Genomic DNA, 20,144 nt, shown 5'->3' on the forward strand with positions numbered 1-20,144 from the left:
TGTTAAGAGTTTGCTTTCCCTCATCCTCACCTCTTACGTTTCCGCATTTCATACTTGCAACTTGTGTGCCTTTAATTTCTTAGTGTAGTATCTTGTTAGGATTGGCTCTAGGTTGCAAATTTTGTTTTAGGATGAGGTTTCACACTAGATCAACCATAGTCGTACATCTTGATAGCACGCTAGTTCAAGTTTGATGCAAAAATAGTGAAAGTCATAGATTAAGGTTTTAAGTTGCCTAATTCACCCCCTCCTTCATAGGCTACGAGAGCACCGATTCCTTGCATATGCATTGCTCAAACCTGGGCGGGATGAGATGGCTCCTAGACCTATGTGGTTGCACTTATTTCTTCTCTAATTTAGTTCAGACTGCAGACAATGTGGGCACCATTTTTTCAGAGTGGGATCTGAAAGTCACGTGGTGAGAATCCTAGGCCATGGCAAAAGTTTCATCAACATATTGGGGAATTACACAGAACAATTCTGACATTGTTTGTCTAATATATTTTGGTGGTACTGTAGAAATTCACCAATGCGCTCAACCGAAATAAATACTCCAATTCTGGACATAAGTATGGTGTAGGATAGAAATCTGGAAACAATAAAAGGGGAAAAAAGCACATTCGTTTGGCAACTGCAGTTAAAAGAAAATGTTGCAATTCCCCCTTACAAACATGTTGAAGTGATGATCTTAACTATCCTGTATGAACTCTTGGTAAGCTGAAGTGCTGAACTGTATATGTTTCTCAGATAGAGCTAATGATAATTGCATGATTGCATCACAGGTATTTTACATAATTCATTAGCCAATGGTCACAACAACGTATTTTTACTATTTCAGTTGGCATCACTCATCACCATAAGTAAACAAAGAGTATGCTCTACTGTTCTGGAAATTAGTGTTATGGTTTGTCGAAGCTCAAAGATCTAGCATGATCTACATAGGAACTGAGCGTTGGTTGTGGGTGTGGATTTATGCCCAGATCACCAAGTTCAAGTCTGCCTCATCAAGATGAATTTGGGTGCCTACTATCTTTTTAATATAAAAGCCCTGGTTCCTCGTAAAAAAGTCCATCACTGCATATTTCCCGGTCAGCCTGTGGCAACGGTGTCCCTCGTACAGGTACGAACGGTGTCCCTCGTACGGTGTCCCGGCAGCGTGCATCAAGCATACCGCGGTGTACGAAATGCCATCACCCCCGTCGTCTGGGACTGGGAGCAGCACACATCGCATTCGCGTGGATGGGTCATCAGCCATGGGAGGGAGCGGCGGGAGCTCTGGAAGGACGGCCGTTCCACACTCCGGGTGCAGCGGGCTGCGCACGGAGAATGTGCCCTTGACGTTGACGATGAGGCGGCCATTGCGGCAGTCCGACACGGCATCGCAGGACCATTCGTCATCCGATACAAACCTGGCGCGGCGGATGACGGCGGCGAGCAGTGGGGCCTGCGGCATCCACATGAAGTGCAGGGACGGGTGGTGATCTGGGTCGTGGGTGACGAAGTAGAAGCCGAGGGGGCGGGGCCGGTGGAGGCGGCGGAAGCGGCGGAGGAAGGCGCGGTCAGAGGCGTTGATAGGTTGGGAGGCCCAGGCGGAGCAGGATCTCGCGGAGGAGGTCGTCGTTACCGAGCACAGCGTCGACCACGGCCGCCACATCCCGCTCCATTATGCGACCAGATGGCAAAGACGAGCGCGTGGATTTGGCTGGAATTTTGCTTTCTCTATTTTTTAACTGATTTGGCTGGATTTTGGGGACAAGTAGCACAGCCGAAGCACCAGGGATTAGAGTAACTCCAAAAGACTACTAATCTTACCACTAATATCTTCTTTACGAGGTAAATGAAAAAAAAAGAACTCCAACAGTTCCCCCAAACCTCCCCCAATCTTTTCGCGTTCCCGTTCCTCCACCAATCGCGATTCCCACGCGTGAGCACCCTTCCCGCGCGGCCTCTTCCCCCGCGCGCAGCAGCGGCTGCGGGGAGAGCGGTAGGACGAGGGGTGGCAGGCGGCGGCGGGTCGGGGCAGCGTCCGGGTGGACGGCGAGCGCCAGGCAGTGGTGGGTCGGGGCGAGCGCCAGGCGGCGGCAGGGCAAGGATGCGCCAGGGGCTTGCTGCCAGCGGGGCGAGCGGTGGGGCTAGGGGCGGCGGTGGTGGGGCAAGGATGTAGGACTGCCGCGCAGGGGCTGCCGGCCTGAGTCCTCCGTGCGCAAGGAGGGGCTGGTAGCGTGAGTCCTGGCGGCGTGACGAGGATTTTGATGGGTACCAAGCGCAGGGGCTGGCGATGCGATGGTGATGGAAAAAAAAGCAACGGATCCTAATGGGCCCAATACAATAACGTGGCCTATTTTGAATTATTGGGGTTTAGTTTTTAGCGATTTTCTATGGGCTGATATGTTCTTAGGGGAAAACTTTTTAGCATAGCCCCCAATACCTCGTTTTGGAGAAGAATATTTTGAGGAACTCTTGAAGTTGTTCTTAGTTTGGTCCCGGGAAAGGTGGAAATCAGAGCATGCGTTTGAAGGGGACACGGGATGCTTTTTGTTTGGATCCAACGTCAGTTGCTTTGGGCACGTGACTGTCTTTTTTATGTCCTTTCCTAAGAAGAGAACTCTGGTCATGGGGGTGGCACTGAGGTTGTGATGGCTTTGGCTTCGATGAAAGCTTGGTCAGCCTTGAAATTCTTGCAGGACATGTTGGAGAAATCCTTCTTCAACGCTTCTATTTCGGTCCTAGCGGGAAATGGTGAGTAGACCCTCTTTTGGATGGATAATTGGATTGACGGATGCTCCATAAAGACCTTGGCGTCAAATCTTTAGGTGGCCGTCTCTGCGCGTATAAGAACTCTCGAACGGTGTGGAATGGGCTCTTAAACCGGCGTTGGGTGAGGGACATCATCCATGCCCGCACGGTCCAGGTGGTGACTCGATACTTATGCGTATGGGACCGGATACACAGCTGGTCGCTAACCCAAGAGCAGGATAGATTCATTTGGAAATGGTCGACCTCGGGAGAATTCTCCTCTGCTTTTGCATACCGTGCACTCTTTCTCGGGTGCACATGGATGCTGGGAGCTGACCAGCTATGGAAAACACAAATCCTAGGGAAATGTCATTTTTTTGGTTAGCTAGTACTTCATGGTCATTGCTGGACTTCGAATCGACTCTGCTGACATGGCCTACTTGACAGAGATGATTGTGCGCTGTGCGCCTAGGAAGTCGAAACTCTGGACCACCTCCTCATTGGATGCGCCTATAGTTGGGAAACTTGGTTCCAGTTCTGAGGAGCTTCCAACTAGAAGCGGTGGCCCCACAAATGGAGCAATCGTTAGCTGAATGGTGGACTCCCGCTTGGAAAAGGATAGCAAAGGTTCGACGCAAAGGTTTTGACTCCATAGCTTGGTTGGCAGACCGTGATGTGAAAATGAACTAGAAACCAGACCGCGGTGTGCGGCAGCTTACTAAAAAACTAAACGCTAGCCTACTTTTTATGGCGGTTGCAGTGGCGAATGAATGGGAGCTCCTATATGTCTTCCGGAAGGTAGATGAGTAACTCATCTTTAAAGTCCACATTAGCCCATGCACAATAATTTTTTAACATCCATCAACATTTGTTTACATTCATCAATATTTTTTTAAAAAAGTCTGAGTTAATTGTTATCAACATTTCTTAATATTGACTAACATTTTTTTTATATGTACCAAAATTTTTCTCTAACTTTTTTACATTCTGCTCAACAATTTTTTACATGCACCAACTTTTTTTTTCACTCACCAACATTTTTTGCTCAATATTTTTTATATTCACCAACTTTTTTACATAAAAATGTTGAGATAGTTAATCTAAAATATTGAGATAGTTTGTTGGGCCGTTGTGGGCTGTTATTAGGCTGCTGCTGGGTTGGGTTACATATGGTTGAAGGGGTGAAGGGGAGGGAGCAACAAAGAGGCAAGGAAGCCGTAGTTTCGGGCTATGGCACATGATTCTGGTGATCGCGAAGCCCAAAGTTGACGCGGTCGTTGTCGTTGCTCCATTGTCGAATTCCTCGTTCTCCGGCTGCAATTTAGGAGTTTGGACTTTGGACCCACCTGACGTTGCAAATAGTTCAGAGTAGTATCTGCAGCTTGTGCTGTTCCTTGGTGCCTACATGCTAGTAACTGCTCTATAGCAACTTTCTTTTCTTGAATATCTCTCGCCGTGTTGCTTTGAACTTTGCTGGTTGTGCTTGCTCGTTAAGATTTTTCTAGTTAGCGGGCCTTGCCACAGACTTGGACTATTCAGCCCCTCATAAACCAACATTCACTCCGCGCACTTCACTGTGGTAACACTAATCTTGGTGCATTATCAGACAGCTTGGTGCCCTTGGGTGCCATTTCCAAGTCCTCCCCTGCTCACATCTAGCACGCGACGGCCAATAAAAAGACATAAATTTGTCACATGGTAGACTTGGTAGTGGGTAAACGATTAATTGCAATTAGGCACATGCCGTGCAAGGTTACGGATAGCGAAAAATACATACCATCTCTACCTCAAAAAAATGTATTTCTAAAAATTTTTAGATATACTATTACTAGGATCAAGAAATGATCATATTGCCCTATTACTTATAGTTGTTGTGATTAAAAATTGCATGATCTGTGAACCTTGAGAAAATATGCTTGTATAAGAATCAGAAAAGTAACATCAACTAATTATTCGGTTGCTTTCTTACTCTTCTCGTACGTTTTTCTATTCTAATGTAGGTGTTGCTTTAATTAACTACTTCCTCCGTTTCAAATTGTATATCATTTTAATTTTTATAGGTTTATAAATATTATTATGCATCTAGACATACACCCTAGATGCATAATAATATCTATGCACTAAAAAAGCCAAAACGGCCTACAATTTAGAGCGGAGGGAGTAAGTCCTAATAGAAATTAAAATGAACAATTTTTTATAAGAAAGTTTAAATGTTACTCCCTCCATTCTAAATTGTAGGTTATTTTAGTTTTTCTACATTCATATATATTATTATGCATCTAGATATACACTATATCTGAATAAATAATAAAAATTATATATAAAAAACAAAACGACCTACAATTTAGGAGGGTGGGAGTAGAAAATAATTATTTTCCGTACATGGGTTAATGAACTTTATTTTCATCCCGACAACGCCTAGTGCACTTTATCTGTCACCATTTTGCTGCGTCCAACATGTCACGTGCTTCAGCGGAAAGGCCATACGGATCGGAAAGAATCTTTCCCTCATCTTTGTCTATTTCGATCGGACAATACCTATCAGTCTACCACTAGTCATATCTAGTCGCTCTCCTCCATCCAAGCGAACAGAGGAGCACGAGGAAGCAGCAGTGTCGGCAATGGCGAGGCTCCAGCCAGCACTGCCCTTCCTCCTCCTGCTCCTCCTCATCGCCGGCGCCGCGGCGGGGCGCGCCGGCGGCGTCCGGACGCTGATCTTCATCCTGGCGGGGCAGTCCAACATGAGCGGCCGCGGCGGCGCCACCAGCGGCGTCTGGGACGGCGTCGTGCCGCCCGAGTGCGCGCCCTCGCCGCGCATCCTCCGCCTCTCCCCCGCGCTCCGCTGGGAGGAGGCGCACGAGCCACTGCACGCCGACATCGACGTTGGCAATGTCCTCGGCGTCGGGCCCGGCATGCCCTTCGCCCACGCTGTGCTCGCCGCCGGCAAGGGCGCGGGGGCCACCGTGGGGCTCGTCCCCTGCGCGCAGGGCGGCACGCCCCTCGCCAACTGGACGCGGGGCACGGAGCTGTACGAGCGGATGGTGACGCGCGCCAGGGCGGCCATGGCCGGCTGCAACGGAGGCGGCGAGCTGGCCGCCATTCTATGGTACCAGGGGGAGACCGACGCCATGAAGCGGGAGGACGCCGAGCTCTACCAGGGGCGCATGGAGGCGCTCGTGCGCGACGTCCGCCGCGATCTCGGCCGGCCGGATCTCCTCGTCATCCAGGTCGGGATTGCGACTGCGCAGTACAACGGCAAGTTCCTCGGCCGTGTGAGGGAAGCTCAGAAGGCAGTCACGGCCACGGTCCCGAATGTCAAGTACGTCGACGCCATGGGGTTGCCCATTGCGAGCGATAAGACGCATCTTACCACTGAAGCTCAGGTCCAGCTCGGGAACATGCTAGCCAAGTCGTATCTAGAAACGCTGTAATAATCTTTCGATCGGCATGTAACTTTTTATAAGAAACATGGGATTATATGCAATTAAGTTAAGCAATGCATTTGATTAGGAAACGGACAGAACAAGACATATGTGTATCTGTGAAACTCTGAGCGAAGCTTTAACACTTTACACACTAGCTTATATCATTTGCAAGACTGAAATGGCGTATAAATCATCTTTTGCGCCATGGGCAATAATGGTTCAGAAAACATTATGGAAACAAGCGTCTTTTTGGTAACCAAGTTTTTAAGCTGAGCCGATGCAGACAGCAGGCCCATCCCATCACGCACCCGTTGGCCCAAAGATGTTTTTTCTCCCACAGTTTTGAAGAACTCATGAAGGCTTGTTCCTTTGGGCCGGAGTTGGCCACGGCGTAGATACGATCCCGGCCCACGATTGTTAAGGCCTTCAGTTAAGCCCAGATTGTTGGATTATGATAGAAATTATTACCTCAGCTCAGATTGTTGGATTGTGATAGAAATTGCACTAGTTCAGTTTTGCAGCTAAAAGTCACTTTGCTCATTTCTGTATGCATTTGAAATAGAACAGCCTGTCTGGATTTCCAATATGCCCTTAATATTGTAGCATTCTAGTCTGTGCTATGTAGAACTCTCCCAGTACCCCATATACTCTTAATTTTAGTGACCCTTGCTGTCAGGTTGTTGATAAAATAAGTAATGCTATCATTAATTATAATTAAGGGTCTCATTAAGTCACATTCATTAATTACATTGTTCTTGCACTCAGATATTGGGGATCCTGAGAGGGCTTTTCGTCATGCTCTATTAGCTTTCCAACATTCATATTTGCATCTATCAACATTGTGGATAGAACTGACATTTTGTTCTATGGTGAGAGGCAGATTCAGAGTTTTTTCTCAAAAAGAAAACAGAATGGGATAGTGGAGGTGCATGCTAGGATGATGCTTAAACTTTTCAAGTTTCAGAACATGCAAAACGAGCTCCACGGTTGGCTTCTTGGAAGTCTGTATTAGGTTAGCAGAAAGATCAGTGTATTTCACTAAAATCCCGTTTGGATCCCTTCATTTTGAAGGAATTGGAATCTACTTAATAAAGTAGGCTATTTGTCATGGCATGTGACATTCTACAACTTTTCAAAGTTTAGATATAGGGTGGGAGATGGAAATTGATTCTATAGATCCTCATGCTATGTTTCTAATGTGGAACTTACAGTACGCTCTTCGCTATAGTAGAAGTGCAGCACATAAGTATCGCTCCCATATGGCCAACAATAATATACATATATTCCACATACAACTATATTAGCTTAATTAATTTGTGTCTAAATTATAATTATTAGAATGAATTCAATTCCAAGGATCTAAACGGGGATGTTTCGCATATTGTAATATAAATATTTTGTAACCCGTAGCATCGCACAGGTACAATCGTAGTTTAATTCAAATGCCAAACATAACACAAACGACGAAGTGGTGCAATGGTATGACCTGGTTGGCTGTAGTCCCATGTCTCTCGTTTCCCCCGCCACCATATTTTTTTGGAAATTTCACTGGACTGTAAATTATATAAAAGAGTAGAGTTCCATAATTTCGTGTGAACAGAGTAATGTCTCGGTGGTAAAGTCACATGAAATCACTATGTTTTGGGCTTCAATATCCACAATACAGACCATCTTTTTTAAATTATTATTCGGTCTAAAACATTTATGCCCACATTTTTTTTATTTGTTGATTGTGACGAATCTGCTAAAACGTCACTAGTTTTTGGGCTGGACTGTGATGAATCTTACAAAACGTTACTATGTTTTAGGCTTCAATATCCACAATGCATATCCATGACAAAAAACAAAAAAACATCATAAATGGAGTACCGTTCATGACGTTCATCTGAAAACGTTACCAAAAATCCATCAACGATTAAATAGTTTCTTGTAGTGAAACTATTGAAATGTCGGATTGTGATGAATGTTTTCATGACAGCTATGACAATGTTCGATTGTCATAAGTTGTTATGCAAGTTTTTTTTTTAAAAAATGTGAATCCCACTGCCAACTTGCTAAATAAATCCTACATTTTAGAAATTATACAAAATAAGATATTATTGAACCCCTAAAGTCAAAAAATAGAGTGCAACATGAGCCCGTTGGAATAATTAAGCTAGATATATACTTGTATTTTTTTAAGCAGAAACAAAGAAGATAAAAAACCTTGGAAAATTACGACCATCATCATATGCTTGCAAGTTAACATTCCCACCGGATTCGATAAGCATAATTTGGAGCCAGACGGCAGTATAGGAAATTAAAAGGCACACACTGGCTGGCTGATCACCACGACAACAAAGTCAGCCCAGGAGCTGGCCTCGCCGCAGCCCGGTCCACGGGGGCATCTAACGAGAGCGCGCGCCAGAAAAAGCTGCTGGCCATCGATCTCAGACAGCCCCTCCACGCCCCCCCCCCCCCCCTAAAAAAAAAAACTTTACATTTTCGAACAGATTTAATTCCTCCATCTTTCTATTTTTAGAATAGATAACTTATACAAATAATTTCGATGCATAACTTCATACAAATAACTTCTTATGAGATAATCCCTCTGTCCTGTAATATAAGGCATCCAAACGCGTTTAAATTTATCCTCAAATATAAGAGGTTGCAGACACATTTGGATGATTGTCATCCTAATTATTTCTATAATTAACAAGAGGATGGCTGATTGGTGGTTTATTACTAAAAATAAAAATAAGTTCCTTACTATCCGTTAGGGGTATTGCATCTTTCACTACCCCTGCTAATGTATCCTAAAATTTTTAGGATGCCTTGTATTTCAGAACGGAGGGAGTAATTTTTTAGCACAACTTTGATGGCATGCATAACTTATGCATACAACTTCTACATACAATTTCTAAAGGACAAATTTGAATTTTCATTATTTAAAAGTTATACCTTATAACTTATACACGATTTATTTGCATAACTTTTTCCTAACAACAACTTACATGATAATTTTTGTAGTACAACTTTCATGATGTACACAACTTATATACATAATGTTTGGCACAACTTTAGGATATGTTGTTAAACAATTTATGCACATAATTTATATGCAAAATGATATTTACTTGAATACAAAATGGTATGGAAGAAGTAATTGAATACAAAATAATTGAGTAGGAAAAGAAATGAAAAAGGAAAAAAACACGTGTTCGGGCAGCGCCTTGGTTGGCGCAAGGGCAGCAACAGCTAGCACCTAGCAGCATGGTGCCTATGCTGGCGCGCGCGGGCTCAATCAGGTTTGCGCCGGTCCACTAGTATGCTGGCGCGTGCAGCCAGCGCTCGCTGCTGAGCACGAGCGGCCCAAGTTTATCTAAGGAAATTAACAAGTTTGCAAACCACCGAAATACCCGGGTCCTATACATCTTATGAAAGATGTACAAGAAGTGTAATTAAAAAGTTCACAAAAGCTCATTATAGCACGTTGTAGTACAGCAACCATGCGCATGATTACCGAAAGCCCACCAAAGCCTATTTGACTGAAAAATGTTGGATAAAAATGTTGTCAATATTTTTTAAAAAAGTTGGACCAATATTTTTCAAAAAAGTTGAACCAACATTTCTTCTTAGAAAAAGTTGGACCAACATTTATTCCAAAAGTTGAGCCAAACATTTCTTTTGAAAAAGTTGAATCTAACATTATTTTTTTAAATAAAGTTGCACCAACATTTTTCAAAGAAATGTTGATGCAACATTTTTTCAACCTTCTCCTCCGGCTTCGGCAGTCGGCGGCAGGTGCCCACGCGTGGGGGCAGGGCGGCGGTGCGCCGCAGGTGTGGCGGCGCGGGAAGGCGCGCCGGTCGGCCGTGGCGCACGGACATGGTGTGGCGCGGGGGTGGCGGCGCAGGCAGGGGAAGGAGGGAGTGAGGGCTAGGGTTTGGTTTGATGTGGATCTAATGGATCTCGTTCCTTGCATAAATCTCAAACACTGGACAGATCTCATTCCTTGCGTAAATCTCAAACACTGGAAGATGAATCTCATTCCTTGCGTAAATCTCAAACACTAGAAGGTGAAGGCTTCCCCATCTTCCAGAAGATGGATAGGATTCCCGGAAATACCCTGTCCAGCTCTGCAAAGCACGGATGGCCCAGCTGCACCTTTTAATGTGAATGGCAAGTAAAGAATTGGGCCAGAAGTAACATGAATTCAATTGAGCCACATCAAAAAAATGGACCTGAAATAAAATGAAATGGGTTGGAAAATGAGCCTGTCATGGGTCAAGCCCAATATAAGTTCAGCATGCATTTAGGTTTTGCCCATAAATAGATTGCTCACTACATGGGTCTTGTTGGGCACCTTATGGTTTATGACGTTTTCTAGGTCTGATAATGACGAAAAACAAATATCGTAAATCAATGATGAAAGAAGGCTCTTGTAAATTTTATGATGAAAATACTCGTTATCATCACAAAACACCATTTATGATGAGTGATAGGTGACAAACAGATTTTCCTCACATGTTGGTCACATATTAAAAAAATATGATGAATTTTACAGGTTTTGTGACATAAATGAAATGTCACCTATCATAACATTTCTTGTAGCTTATTTCCTAATCTATTGAGGTGTTTTCAGACCGGCAAAGATGATATCAAGTCTCAGGCAAGATATGTTCTTTGCCTCAATGGTGAGGTATGAACTGGAAAAGTTTCAAGCAAGAGAGGGTCCCCCTTTTGACAACAAAAGCCAAGTATATTGCGGCTTCAGAAGCCGCAAAGGAAAATGTACGGAATATAAAGTTTGTTACTGAGCTAGGTGTGGTCCTAGCTGCTTTAGTCTATACGCATCTATTTTGACAATAATGGTGCTATTTTGTAAGGAGCCAAGATATGACCGAGATGAAACATATACTATATCATTATCATTTGCTTTGAAAGATCATCGATCCAGGAGATGCGAAGAAAAGCAAGGTTGTAAGAAACATGGTCCATTAGGCCATAGTTTGTAGTTTTGGTGATTGAGTGATAACATAATTATTAGGACTAATGGTTTATCAAGGATGTACCTCGTAGGTTCTATAGGTCCCAAGAGTGCAAACAAAACCATGACAAGATCCAAATGACGGTATTCGTGATATCCAAATCATGGTATTCAAGAGTTCAAGCTATGGTATCTAAGATTATTCTATGGTCTTCAAGTGCCCAAATGATTGAGCATTCAAGTGATGGTATTCTTGGTGTTCAAATGGCGGTATTCAACTAAGAAAAACATGAGGCACCGGATGATCGGATGGTTCATTGGAGTATGCATCGGAGCAACCATCAAAGCAATTGGTACAACGCGCAGAAGGGCACCGGATGATCTAATGGGCATCGGACTAATGCATCAGATCATCCGATGGCTATAGTGAGCGGCTGACTATGCAAGACCACCATATGATCCGACAGGGTACTTTTTATGAGCGTCGGATGAATCGGTGAAGTGAAGGCATGGAAGAGTCAAGCACCGGATGATCCAATGCCTGTGTGGAGGTCACTGTCGGACTAAGCATATTTACTTTGAAATCATCCAAAAGGTTTTCGGGCAAAACCTCATAAGAACCAGATGATCCGATGGTGCCATCGGCCAATGCACTGGATGATCCAATGACCATCAGATGAAGTTTCAGAGCAATTTTAGGCAGAGGGGTCCAACATCTATATGCGTCAGCAGGGCACACCAGATGATCCGACGCCTACACAGAGTGACAATCGGATCATCCGATGCTCGCTGTTTTCACTAGCTGTTGGATCAACGGCTCTTTGAGGTCCTTGGCTATCCCCTCTACTCTCCCATTTAGAGTTGCTAGAGTGTGCACAAGTCCATTCAAGACCAAGAATCATCAAGGTCACATCCGTGCTACCAAAAGTCCAAAAGTGATAATCCAAAGCTTAGCGCAATCTTAGTGAGTGATTAGTTCTAGGATACGCCTATAAAGAAGTGAGTGCAACGTGTTGCTACCTTGTGTTTGGTTCAAGGAGTGAACCACCATTGTAATTAAGCTTGGTACGCTGGCACCTTAGGGCATTGGTGGCTCGCCAGTAAGCCTTCGACCCTCCAGCTTGGTGTGGACGGCGACGATGACCATGTGCGGGGGCGAGGAGATCCCTTCTTTCATGGAGAAGCACCGTAGTGTAGATTGTGTCAAGGTGACTGGAAGAGAAAGCTTGGCAAGAGCAATTGTGGTGAGTCCAAGACCTTGACCGGAGAGACTTAGGGACCAGGAGCATATCCTTAGTAGAGCTCCAACGTAGATTAGGATGGCATTTGCCTACTGATACCACGTGATAAGTCATCTTGGTGAGTTTGCATCCTTCCTAACCCACTCCTTTACGTTTCCGCATTTCTTACTTGCAACTTGAGTACCTTTACTTTCTAGAGTAGTATGTTGATAGTTTTGGCTCTAGGTTGCAAAACTCTTTGTGGGTGGGAAGTTTCACTAGATCAATCGTAGATGCACATCTAGATAGCATGATCTAGTTTATGTTTTATGCAAAGTAGTGGAAGCCATAGGCTAAGATTTTTAAGTTTGCCTAATTCACCCCCCCCCCTCCTAGGCTATGAGCACCAATTTCTTTCAAAGGTGCACACCAACTTGAACATTAGCTCCCATTTATTAATATGCAAGAGCAATGGGTATGAAATGCTAACATGATTGGCTCTAGTGTAAGTGGGAAGTCATTAGTGATGTGTGCTGTGTGGTAGTCATAGGATGATGACATCATGCCAACATTGTGTAATTAGCATATTTTAGTGTTACATTCCATGACATTTAGTCCCGATCGATAATACCACCCGAGACTAATACTCACTAAAGAGTGAAAGAGTATTAGTCCTTGTTGGTATTACCAACCGGAACTAAAGGGTGAGCATTAGTCGGACTAAAGGGCTCCTGGATTCCCTCGGTAGTGTCTATTGCAACTGGGACTAAAGGGGGCTCTTTAGTCCCATTGGTAAAATCCCCGTCTATTATGACCGTTGGATCCAGGACTAATGACTCATTAGTCCTGGGACCATTTTCCTCCGAGATCTTTGTCGCTGGATGGAAGACCTATTCTCCGGTAGTGATTGTTAGTGAGACTCCATGATGCAAATTGACAATGTGCTAACGAGATCCCTAGCTTGTACCTATCATGTGGAACTATGATGTAGAGATAAGCTGGTACATGTGTTGGGTGGATGAATATGTTGCGGTAATCTAGAATTTCTTTGCATTAGATAGCTGTTATTACCAAAATTTGTAAAATAGTTGCGATTAGTTGATAATATTGTCATAAATTTCTTGCGTTGTGATAATCTTGAGTTTTGTTGCAAAATGTTGGTCTATATCGCAAGGAAAACTAAATGGTTGCTATGAGGTAAGTAGTGTTGCAATACATGTATACTATTACCACATTTTCCATCTATTGCTATATTTTTTGTTCATTATCATTGCTAGGAGAGGGGTAAAATTGACTTACTAGCAAAGTATGCAACAAAGGTTGCTCTATCATAGTGGTAATTTATTGATTATCTAGGAGGTCATGGGTTCGATTCCTTTGGACAAAATTTTTTAGTGAACTTTGGTTCTAAATAATTTCTTTGTTACAAAAATATATCGTTGCAAAAACTCTTTATTGCATCACTTCATTGCATGTAAATTAACATTGGTATTGCAACCAAACAAAAAACCAATATATAAACAACGAAAATACTTGCCACGCCTCCCAATGAATTGTTGCAATTGGTAGCTATTGCCACGATTCAGACCCTATTGCCATGATTTTTCACCACTGCAAAAGGCTAAATATATAATAGTGAGTCCTTAGACCTGAGATCAACATGGAGCCCTAGATTATGGAAAATTACATTTTAGGGTTGCCAAATGCTACACTATAACTGATTAGTTATAAACATAGCTTTTCTGTTGTGATCTAAAGCATGTTGCAAGCTGTATAGAGTCAAGATGAAAATATGCTCCTCACATGTTAAGAAGAGATGTCTCTGGGCCCTCTCAATATGTAGAAATTGACCTTGCATGGTCCTGCCATGACTAAAGGTTAGTAAGTGAAATAAGTTCTATATGGAGTGATAAATAGTTGAGTCACCAAGGATAGCTCTACCTTCGCCTTCAACCTGACTAGGTGTCATGTGATAAGCATATGGTATTACCTGAATGTCATTTGTCATGCAGGATATAATTATCGTGGATCATAGGGAGTTAGTATGCCTTGCTAGTGGATATGCTGATTATTGACACTTAAGTGTTTACACAAGCGCGGTTTGAGTCTTGTGCAAATGGAAAATTATTGGAGAAATATGCCAAGAGCCCGAAGTGTAGAGTCCTAACGAGCCATTAATTTCTTTATAGCCCATTAAGATGTCGACATATATGCATGTGTGAGCAGCTATACTTCCTCCTTCTCACGAAAAGTACAATCCTAGTATTTAAAAAAATCCTATAAAAAACGCAATCCTAAGAATTGGCTCGTACCGCATTCGCGGTGGCTCCCTGCTTGCCCAAGGCCATGCATGCGCAAGGTGCAGGCCACCTCCCTGGCTGCGTGCTTGGACAGCGAGGCACACGTGTGCAGTACGCCGTAGACACCTGGTTGGCTGCGAAATACAATCTCTCCTTCCGGGTACTCCTTTCGTTTTAAATTGTAGACCATTTCAACTTTCTTAAAGAGTCAAACCATTTTATGTTTGACTAAAATTATAGAGGATTACAAAGATTTATGGTACCGAATAGATATACTATGGAAATATATATAATAAAGAATGTAATAGTACTTATTTGGTATAATAAATGTTAGTACTTTATTATGTAAATTTGGTCAAACTTGAGATGATTTGACTTTTTAAGAAAGTTAGAATGACTTACAATTTGGAACGGAGGGAGTAAAACACGCATACCTTGAAGTGTACATGGACTCTTAGGAGGTGCTGCTGACATGCGGACTGCGTCAGGCCATATGTCTACTTCCCATACTTCCCATGTCGACTGCGTTGACTACATGTGTTAAGTCTTCCTGCTGTACCGCGCAATGAGAAAAGATATAATCTAAGATCAGATACATGCAAAGGATTCTATTTACAAGGTTAATTTTAATTGTGTGCTAGCGAGTAGCCTACACGTTTCCGACAAGTATAAAGAATTTATTATTTTTTCTTATCGACGACCAAGGTGGTCGTGTTTGTTTTGCATATTTTACTACATGTTGAAGCGTGGCTGGATAAGTATGCACAACCTTGACAATGAGGCCATGAGGGCACATTTGTGTTGTTTAATAAGCCTATTGAACTCCGGGAGAGATTAAAGCAACTACTTGATATCGTTAGGCGCACCAAATGTACGAATTATTAGGAAACCTATCAAGTGGAAAAGCTTTTTTGGAAGAGGTCCCTACCCTTTAACATGTGCTTTTCATGGTGATGTGACGTTCTGTCCAAAATTTTCCGGTGCCTAATAACCTATATAGATATGTCTCATCACTGGCAAAGATGATGCGAAATTTGAGGTAAAGGAGATCATGAAATTTCCATAATGTATCTTAAGGACCTTAATATCTCTGAAAGTGCTTTTGAATAGTATGCTAGCACTTGCAGTGTCCCTTACTGATGCAATCCAAGCATAGTTAGTTTTTAGAGTTTTAAGGTAACATTTTACAGCATATATAGTTTTACAATCCTGGTCCAGCTTTACCTTAAAAGTTGTTTGAATTGAAGAAAGCAAGCAACAAGCCTATTACATAAACCATCAATCCATCACAAGAAACTTTCGCAATGAAGATCGAAGAACTGTAGCTTAACAACAGCAGGAAATGCATAAAACGTCTGTTTTGCAGTAGGACTGATTAGCCGAACTTGTTTTGGATGTCAGTGGCAACGAGCTCACCTTCCAAGTATAACATCTTTTCCATGACCATGAGCAGCTCGGGCCATTCGCAATACAGAGTTTCCTCAATGTCGTCATTGTTATGCTGATGCAAGTGGCATCTTATATTTCTGTTGAGCCGCAGTAGATCAAACGGAGTCCTTCTGTACTCGCGAACATTTTCAACCCCTTGGTTCATTCCTTTTTTTGGAAAGGTGACCCACTCGTTGATTCTTGCATTTGCCCTGGCAGTATCCAACCAGTCCTTCTTGTAGGGGAGCTTAGAGAGTATTCTCTTCCTCTTTGCTTCGTCTTCGCGACCACGATAATTCACAATTCTATCGTGTAGCATCAGGAAGACCTCAGTGCTGTGAAGTGTGAACACAAGTAACCAAATGAGCCTGTGGCAACAAATTAAAGACGATGAAAATGAGAAGAATTTTTTCAAATTTACCGGTTTTCCATTGGCAGAAGCGCAACGTTGTTTACAATCAATAATTCATCTCTCATTGTAACGGTGCCCCTCCCAATGAGCAGCAAGAATTCCCTGTAGTCCGGAGGCAAATTGTTGATATCCCCACCCGAGAATTTAATCAACTCAATCAGGACCTTGGCCAGGTACTTGTAGTCATCTCTCACACGCTCAATACTGAAGCCTCTAGCAGTGAAACTGACCCCTCTCAGCTTGACACTCCCATTGTTACCAATCCAGACATCGGACAACTGCAGAGGTGCAGTGAGATACTTGCCAATTTTGTGCTGGCTGCTCAGTATCAATGCAAGTTTTCTGCTAATCCTAGTCGCTTTGTCAGATAATCGCCAGAACTTCTTCGCTGTTCCTAACACCGGGACCTGGATCAGCATCGCGTTGGCCTTGGCGTACCTCATCGCGTCGTACAGCCGCTCGGCAGAGGACTCGTCGATGTCCTCGGCGCTATGAACACTGAGAACAAAAAGAGTCTGAGGCCATGGAGACAATAAACCATAATCGATGGGGCAGGGACCTGACGAAACAACAAAGAGCAGCATCTCACTTGTATTGACGCTGAGGAGTCACCACTCTGTTGGCATGTGCCTCCCTGCCCTTGTTCAGGTGTTCTGCGTTTGCTCCAACAGCCTACCGAAAATGCCCAATCACGCACAGGAAACCGAAAACATTCAAGTAAAAAAGTTGCACAAACTGCTCTAGTCTCGCTGTCTCAGCAAAAACACATTGATTCAGGAGGATCTTCATCAGTTTCTTTCGAGACAAAAATAATCTCTTCCATTTTTTTTGAAAAAAGAAAACCTTGTAACGGAAGGTCGTCAAAGTCTGAGATTCCTTATATTCCTAGCCTAAATCAAGACATGCGCACATAAGGCTATCTACACGACGATCTGTCAGAGACTCAGAGGATGACCTTGCTCGCATGGATCCTACTACTTTAGAACAAATCATAATTTTCGATGCTTCGAAGATAAAAGTTTTTGTAAATTAAATTTCTGGATGAGCACGGAAGCGGATTCTAACCTGCATCAGAGCCGCGGCGCCGAAGCAGAGGCCGAGGCCAAGGCCGGCGCCGGCGCCGAGGCCGAGGGTGTTTCCCATGGAGCTCCTCTTCGCTCTTGCTGCTGCTTCGCTTGTTCAGCTGCGGAGCTTCAGGCTAGCTGCCAGATGTGAGGGAAGAGCCAAGAGAAAGTGGTGGCGGGTCTGGAAGACTAGAATTAGAGGTGTTTGATATGGACTAAACTTTAGTTATTGTCACATCGGATGTTTGCACACTAATTAGAAGTATTAAATATAGTCTAATGATAAAACTAATTGCATAAATGAGGGTTAATCTATTAAGTCTAATTAGTCCATGATTAACCCATGTGATGCTATAATAAACATGTGCTAATTATGGAACCCTCATTTATACAATTAATTTTATAATTAATTCATATTTAGTCCTAGTTGATATCAAACATCCGATGTTACCTGAACTTAAAAATATTTTTAGGATCATAAGAGACCTCCAACAATAGCGACGTCTCTCCAACAATAGCGACTGATCACGATGGGATGGCAGGATAGAGGTCGATAGACTTGAGATGACCAGTCCGTGTGCTTTTTGTCAGGCTAGTTTATGTTCTATGCACAAGAAAAAATTATATAAAGATTCTCTAGCTCCTTATTTCAAAATTATTTATGCTTGCCCAAACGCCAACAACAGACCAACTCAAACGCCGAGAATAAATGGAACTTTGGCACTGACAGTGGAAGCATCCATCTGAAAGGTGAGAATAGTGAATTTTCTTAGTTTTTGTGTTAGAACGACCGTCCTTTTGATTGGTATTTTTCTAATTAAGGGGTGTACCCCTACTAAACTTTAGTACCTATCACATCGGATATTTGATACTAATTAGGAGTATTAAACAAAATCTAATTACAAAACTAATTGCACAGAAGGAGTCTAATTCACAAGACGAATCTATTAAGCCTAATTAGTTCATGATTTGATAATGTGGTGCTACAGTAACCATTTGCTAATGATGGATTAATTAGCCTTAATAGATTCGTCTCGCGAATTAGACTCCATATGTACAATTAGTTTTGTAATTAACTCATGTTTTGTCCTCTTAATTAGCATACAAACATCCGATGTGACCCTACTAAAGTTTCGCACCTCATGTCCAAACACTCCCTAACTAAGCATTAGTGAAATTAGGACGATGCTACAGTACTCCTTACCTTCTAGGAAGTAAGAGCTCGAACAAATCACAGCCGTTGATTTTCATACTAGATAAAACATTTAATTAATTTAGATAAATCCATATTAAATAAATAAAAATATGAAAATATATTTCATAATCAATGTAATAATACTCATTTGACATCATAAATAGCATTGGTCTTTTCTATAATCTTTGCACTATATAACAGTATTTAGGAAAACGAGATCCAACCTACGAGGAACTAGCAGTGGTTAAGAAGAAAATAGGCACTCAAATTCAAACTAGAGATGACTCAAACCTGAATGGTTACGGTGCACGACTATATCTCCCACTCTAACCAGTTGAACTATGCTCACCTCCTGTATTTAGGAAAACCTTGATAACTCCTTATATTTATTTATGAATGGAGTTTGGAAAGCCATATACAGAGAAGCAACTAGCAAGAGTAGATAAGGGATGCAGGGAACAAATTGGGTGCGCGTTGTTAGCGGAGAAAGAGTGGAAATGGGGGCTGCAATTGCGGTCCAGGCCCCACAGTCCTTTTGGGTAATCCCATCGTGCCACCTTTTGTTCCATTGGCTTTCTTTTGGACACAACTTTTTTCCAAGCTTCGTCACCTTAGCCTGCAGGGTTATAGCTTTGCCTACGAAGGAACCTCACAACCTCTCTCGATCTCCAGCAATTTTCAAAGAACTGGTATTGACTGACAAATTTAATTTTAAGATCATTTGAGCCAACTCATATTCCTACTGAGTAAGAAATGCTCAACAAATTTAATTTTAAGAATTTTGAAGCTAATAATGCTGCCAACACCAGAAATTTCAGAAACTACTTCATCCTACATAATTCATATATTCTGAATGCAGAAGTCCCCAGCAAATATGCTGTGGATAAACATGTTTCTTCATGTCTAATAAGACAAGTACAAAATACTCTATAATGGCATAATCACAAATAGTGAAATACACCACCAGACAACACTCCTATTACTTGTGAAGTTACTGATGGCAGGTCAGCTATAAAGTCATGGTACCACGCATGTCACGAAATGGTCATAGAAAATATGTTGTGTCTTTGGCCCTGAGGTATTTTCCCCTTCGGCCTATAACTATCTTAGCACAAAAATTTGGAAAAAGAAGGTAAGAAACATATCTGCAGCTATATCAAAATATAGTGATTGCACCCAGCTTTAAGGAGTGCTTTGAGTTATCAAAGAATATGAATTGTGAATAAGCTGACTAGCTGTACTCAGTTACTTGGGTATTTTATAGCAAGCTACCTTTACTTTCAAGCATAATGAATTGTTCGCTATTGCATGATGACAATTGGCTAATAATTACATATATCCTAATTTTAAATTTAACCAACAAATACCAGCTTGTCCAGGTAACTAGTGGCATAT

At 42.5% G+C, this 20,144-nt stretch overlaps 2 protein-coding genes and 1 long non-coding RNA gene across 3 annotated transcripts; 1 reads left to right on the plus strand and 2 right to left on the minus strand.

Moving 5' to 3' along the window:
* The first annotated feature begins 5,272 nt into the window (after nt 1-5,272).
* LOC101759499 (probable carbohydrate esterase At4g34215) lies at nt 5,273-6,315 on the plus strand. Its single transcript, XM_004952234.2, has one exon. It carries the CDS (start codon nt 5,358-5,360, stop codon nt 6,165-6,167), a length of 810 nt encoding a protein of 269 aa, XP_004952291.1. The 5' UTR covers nt 5,273-5,357; the 3' UTR covers nt 6,168-6,315.
* Nucleotides 6,316-13,841: 7,526 nt separating this feature from the next.
* On the minus strand, nt 13,842-14,909 carry LOC105914725. The gene is made up of 2 exons (XR_002676147.1): nt 14,154-14,909; nt 13,842-13,971 (listed from the first exon to the last, which is right to left on the minus strand). It is a non-coding gene; the product is annotated as an uncharacterized LOC105914725 (long non-coding RNA).
* Nucleotides 14,910-15,718: 809 nt separating this feature from the next.
* LOC101759092 lies at nt 15,719-17,741 on the minus strand. Its single transcript, XM_004952233.2, has 4 exons — nt 17,556-17,741; nt 17,080-17,162; nt 16,500-16,988; nt 15,719-16,413 (listed from the first exon to the last, which is right to left on the minus strand). The coding sequence occupies exons 1-4, from the start codon at nt 17,631-17,633 to the stop codon at nt 16,026-16,028; spliced, it is 1,038 nt and encodes a 345-aa protein (XP_004952290.1). The 5' UTR covers nt 17,634-17,741; the 3' UTR covers nt 15,719-16,025.
* Between the last annotated feature and the right edge of the window lie 2,403 nt (nt 17,742-20,144).

Source organism: Setaria italica, chromosome I, assembly GCF_000263155.2.
Source record: "Setaria italica strain Yugu1 chromosome I, Setaria_italica_v2.0, whole genome shotgun sequence".
Classification (NCBI taxonomy): domain Eukaryota; kingdom Viridiplantae; phylum Streptophyta; class Magnoliopsida; order Poales; family Poaceae; genus Setaria; species Setaria italica.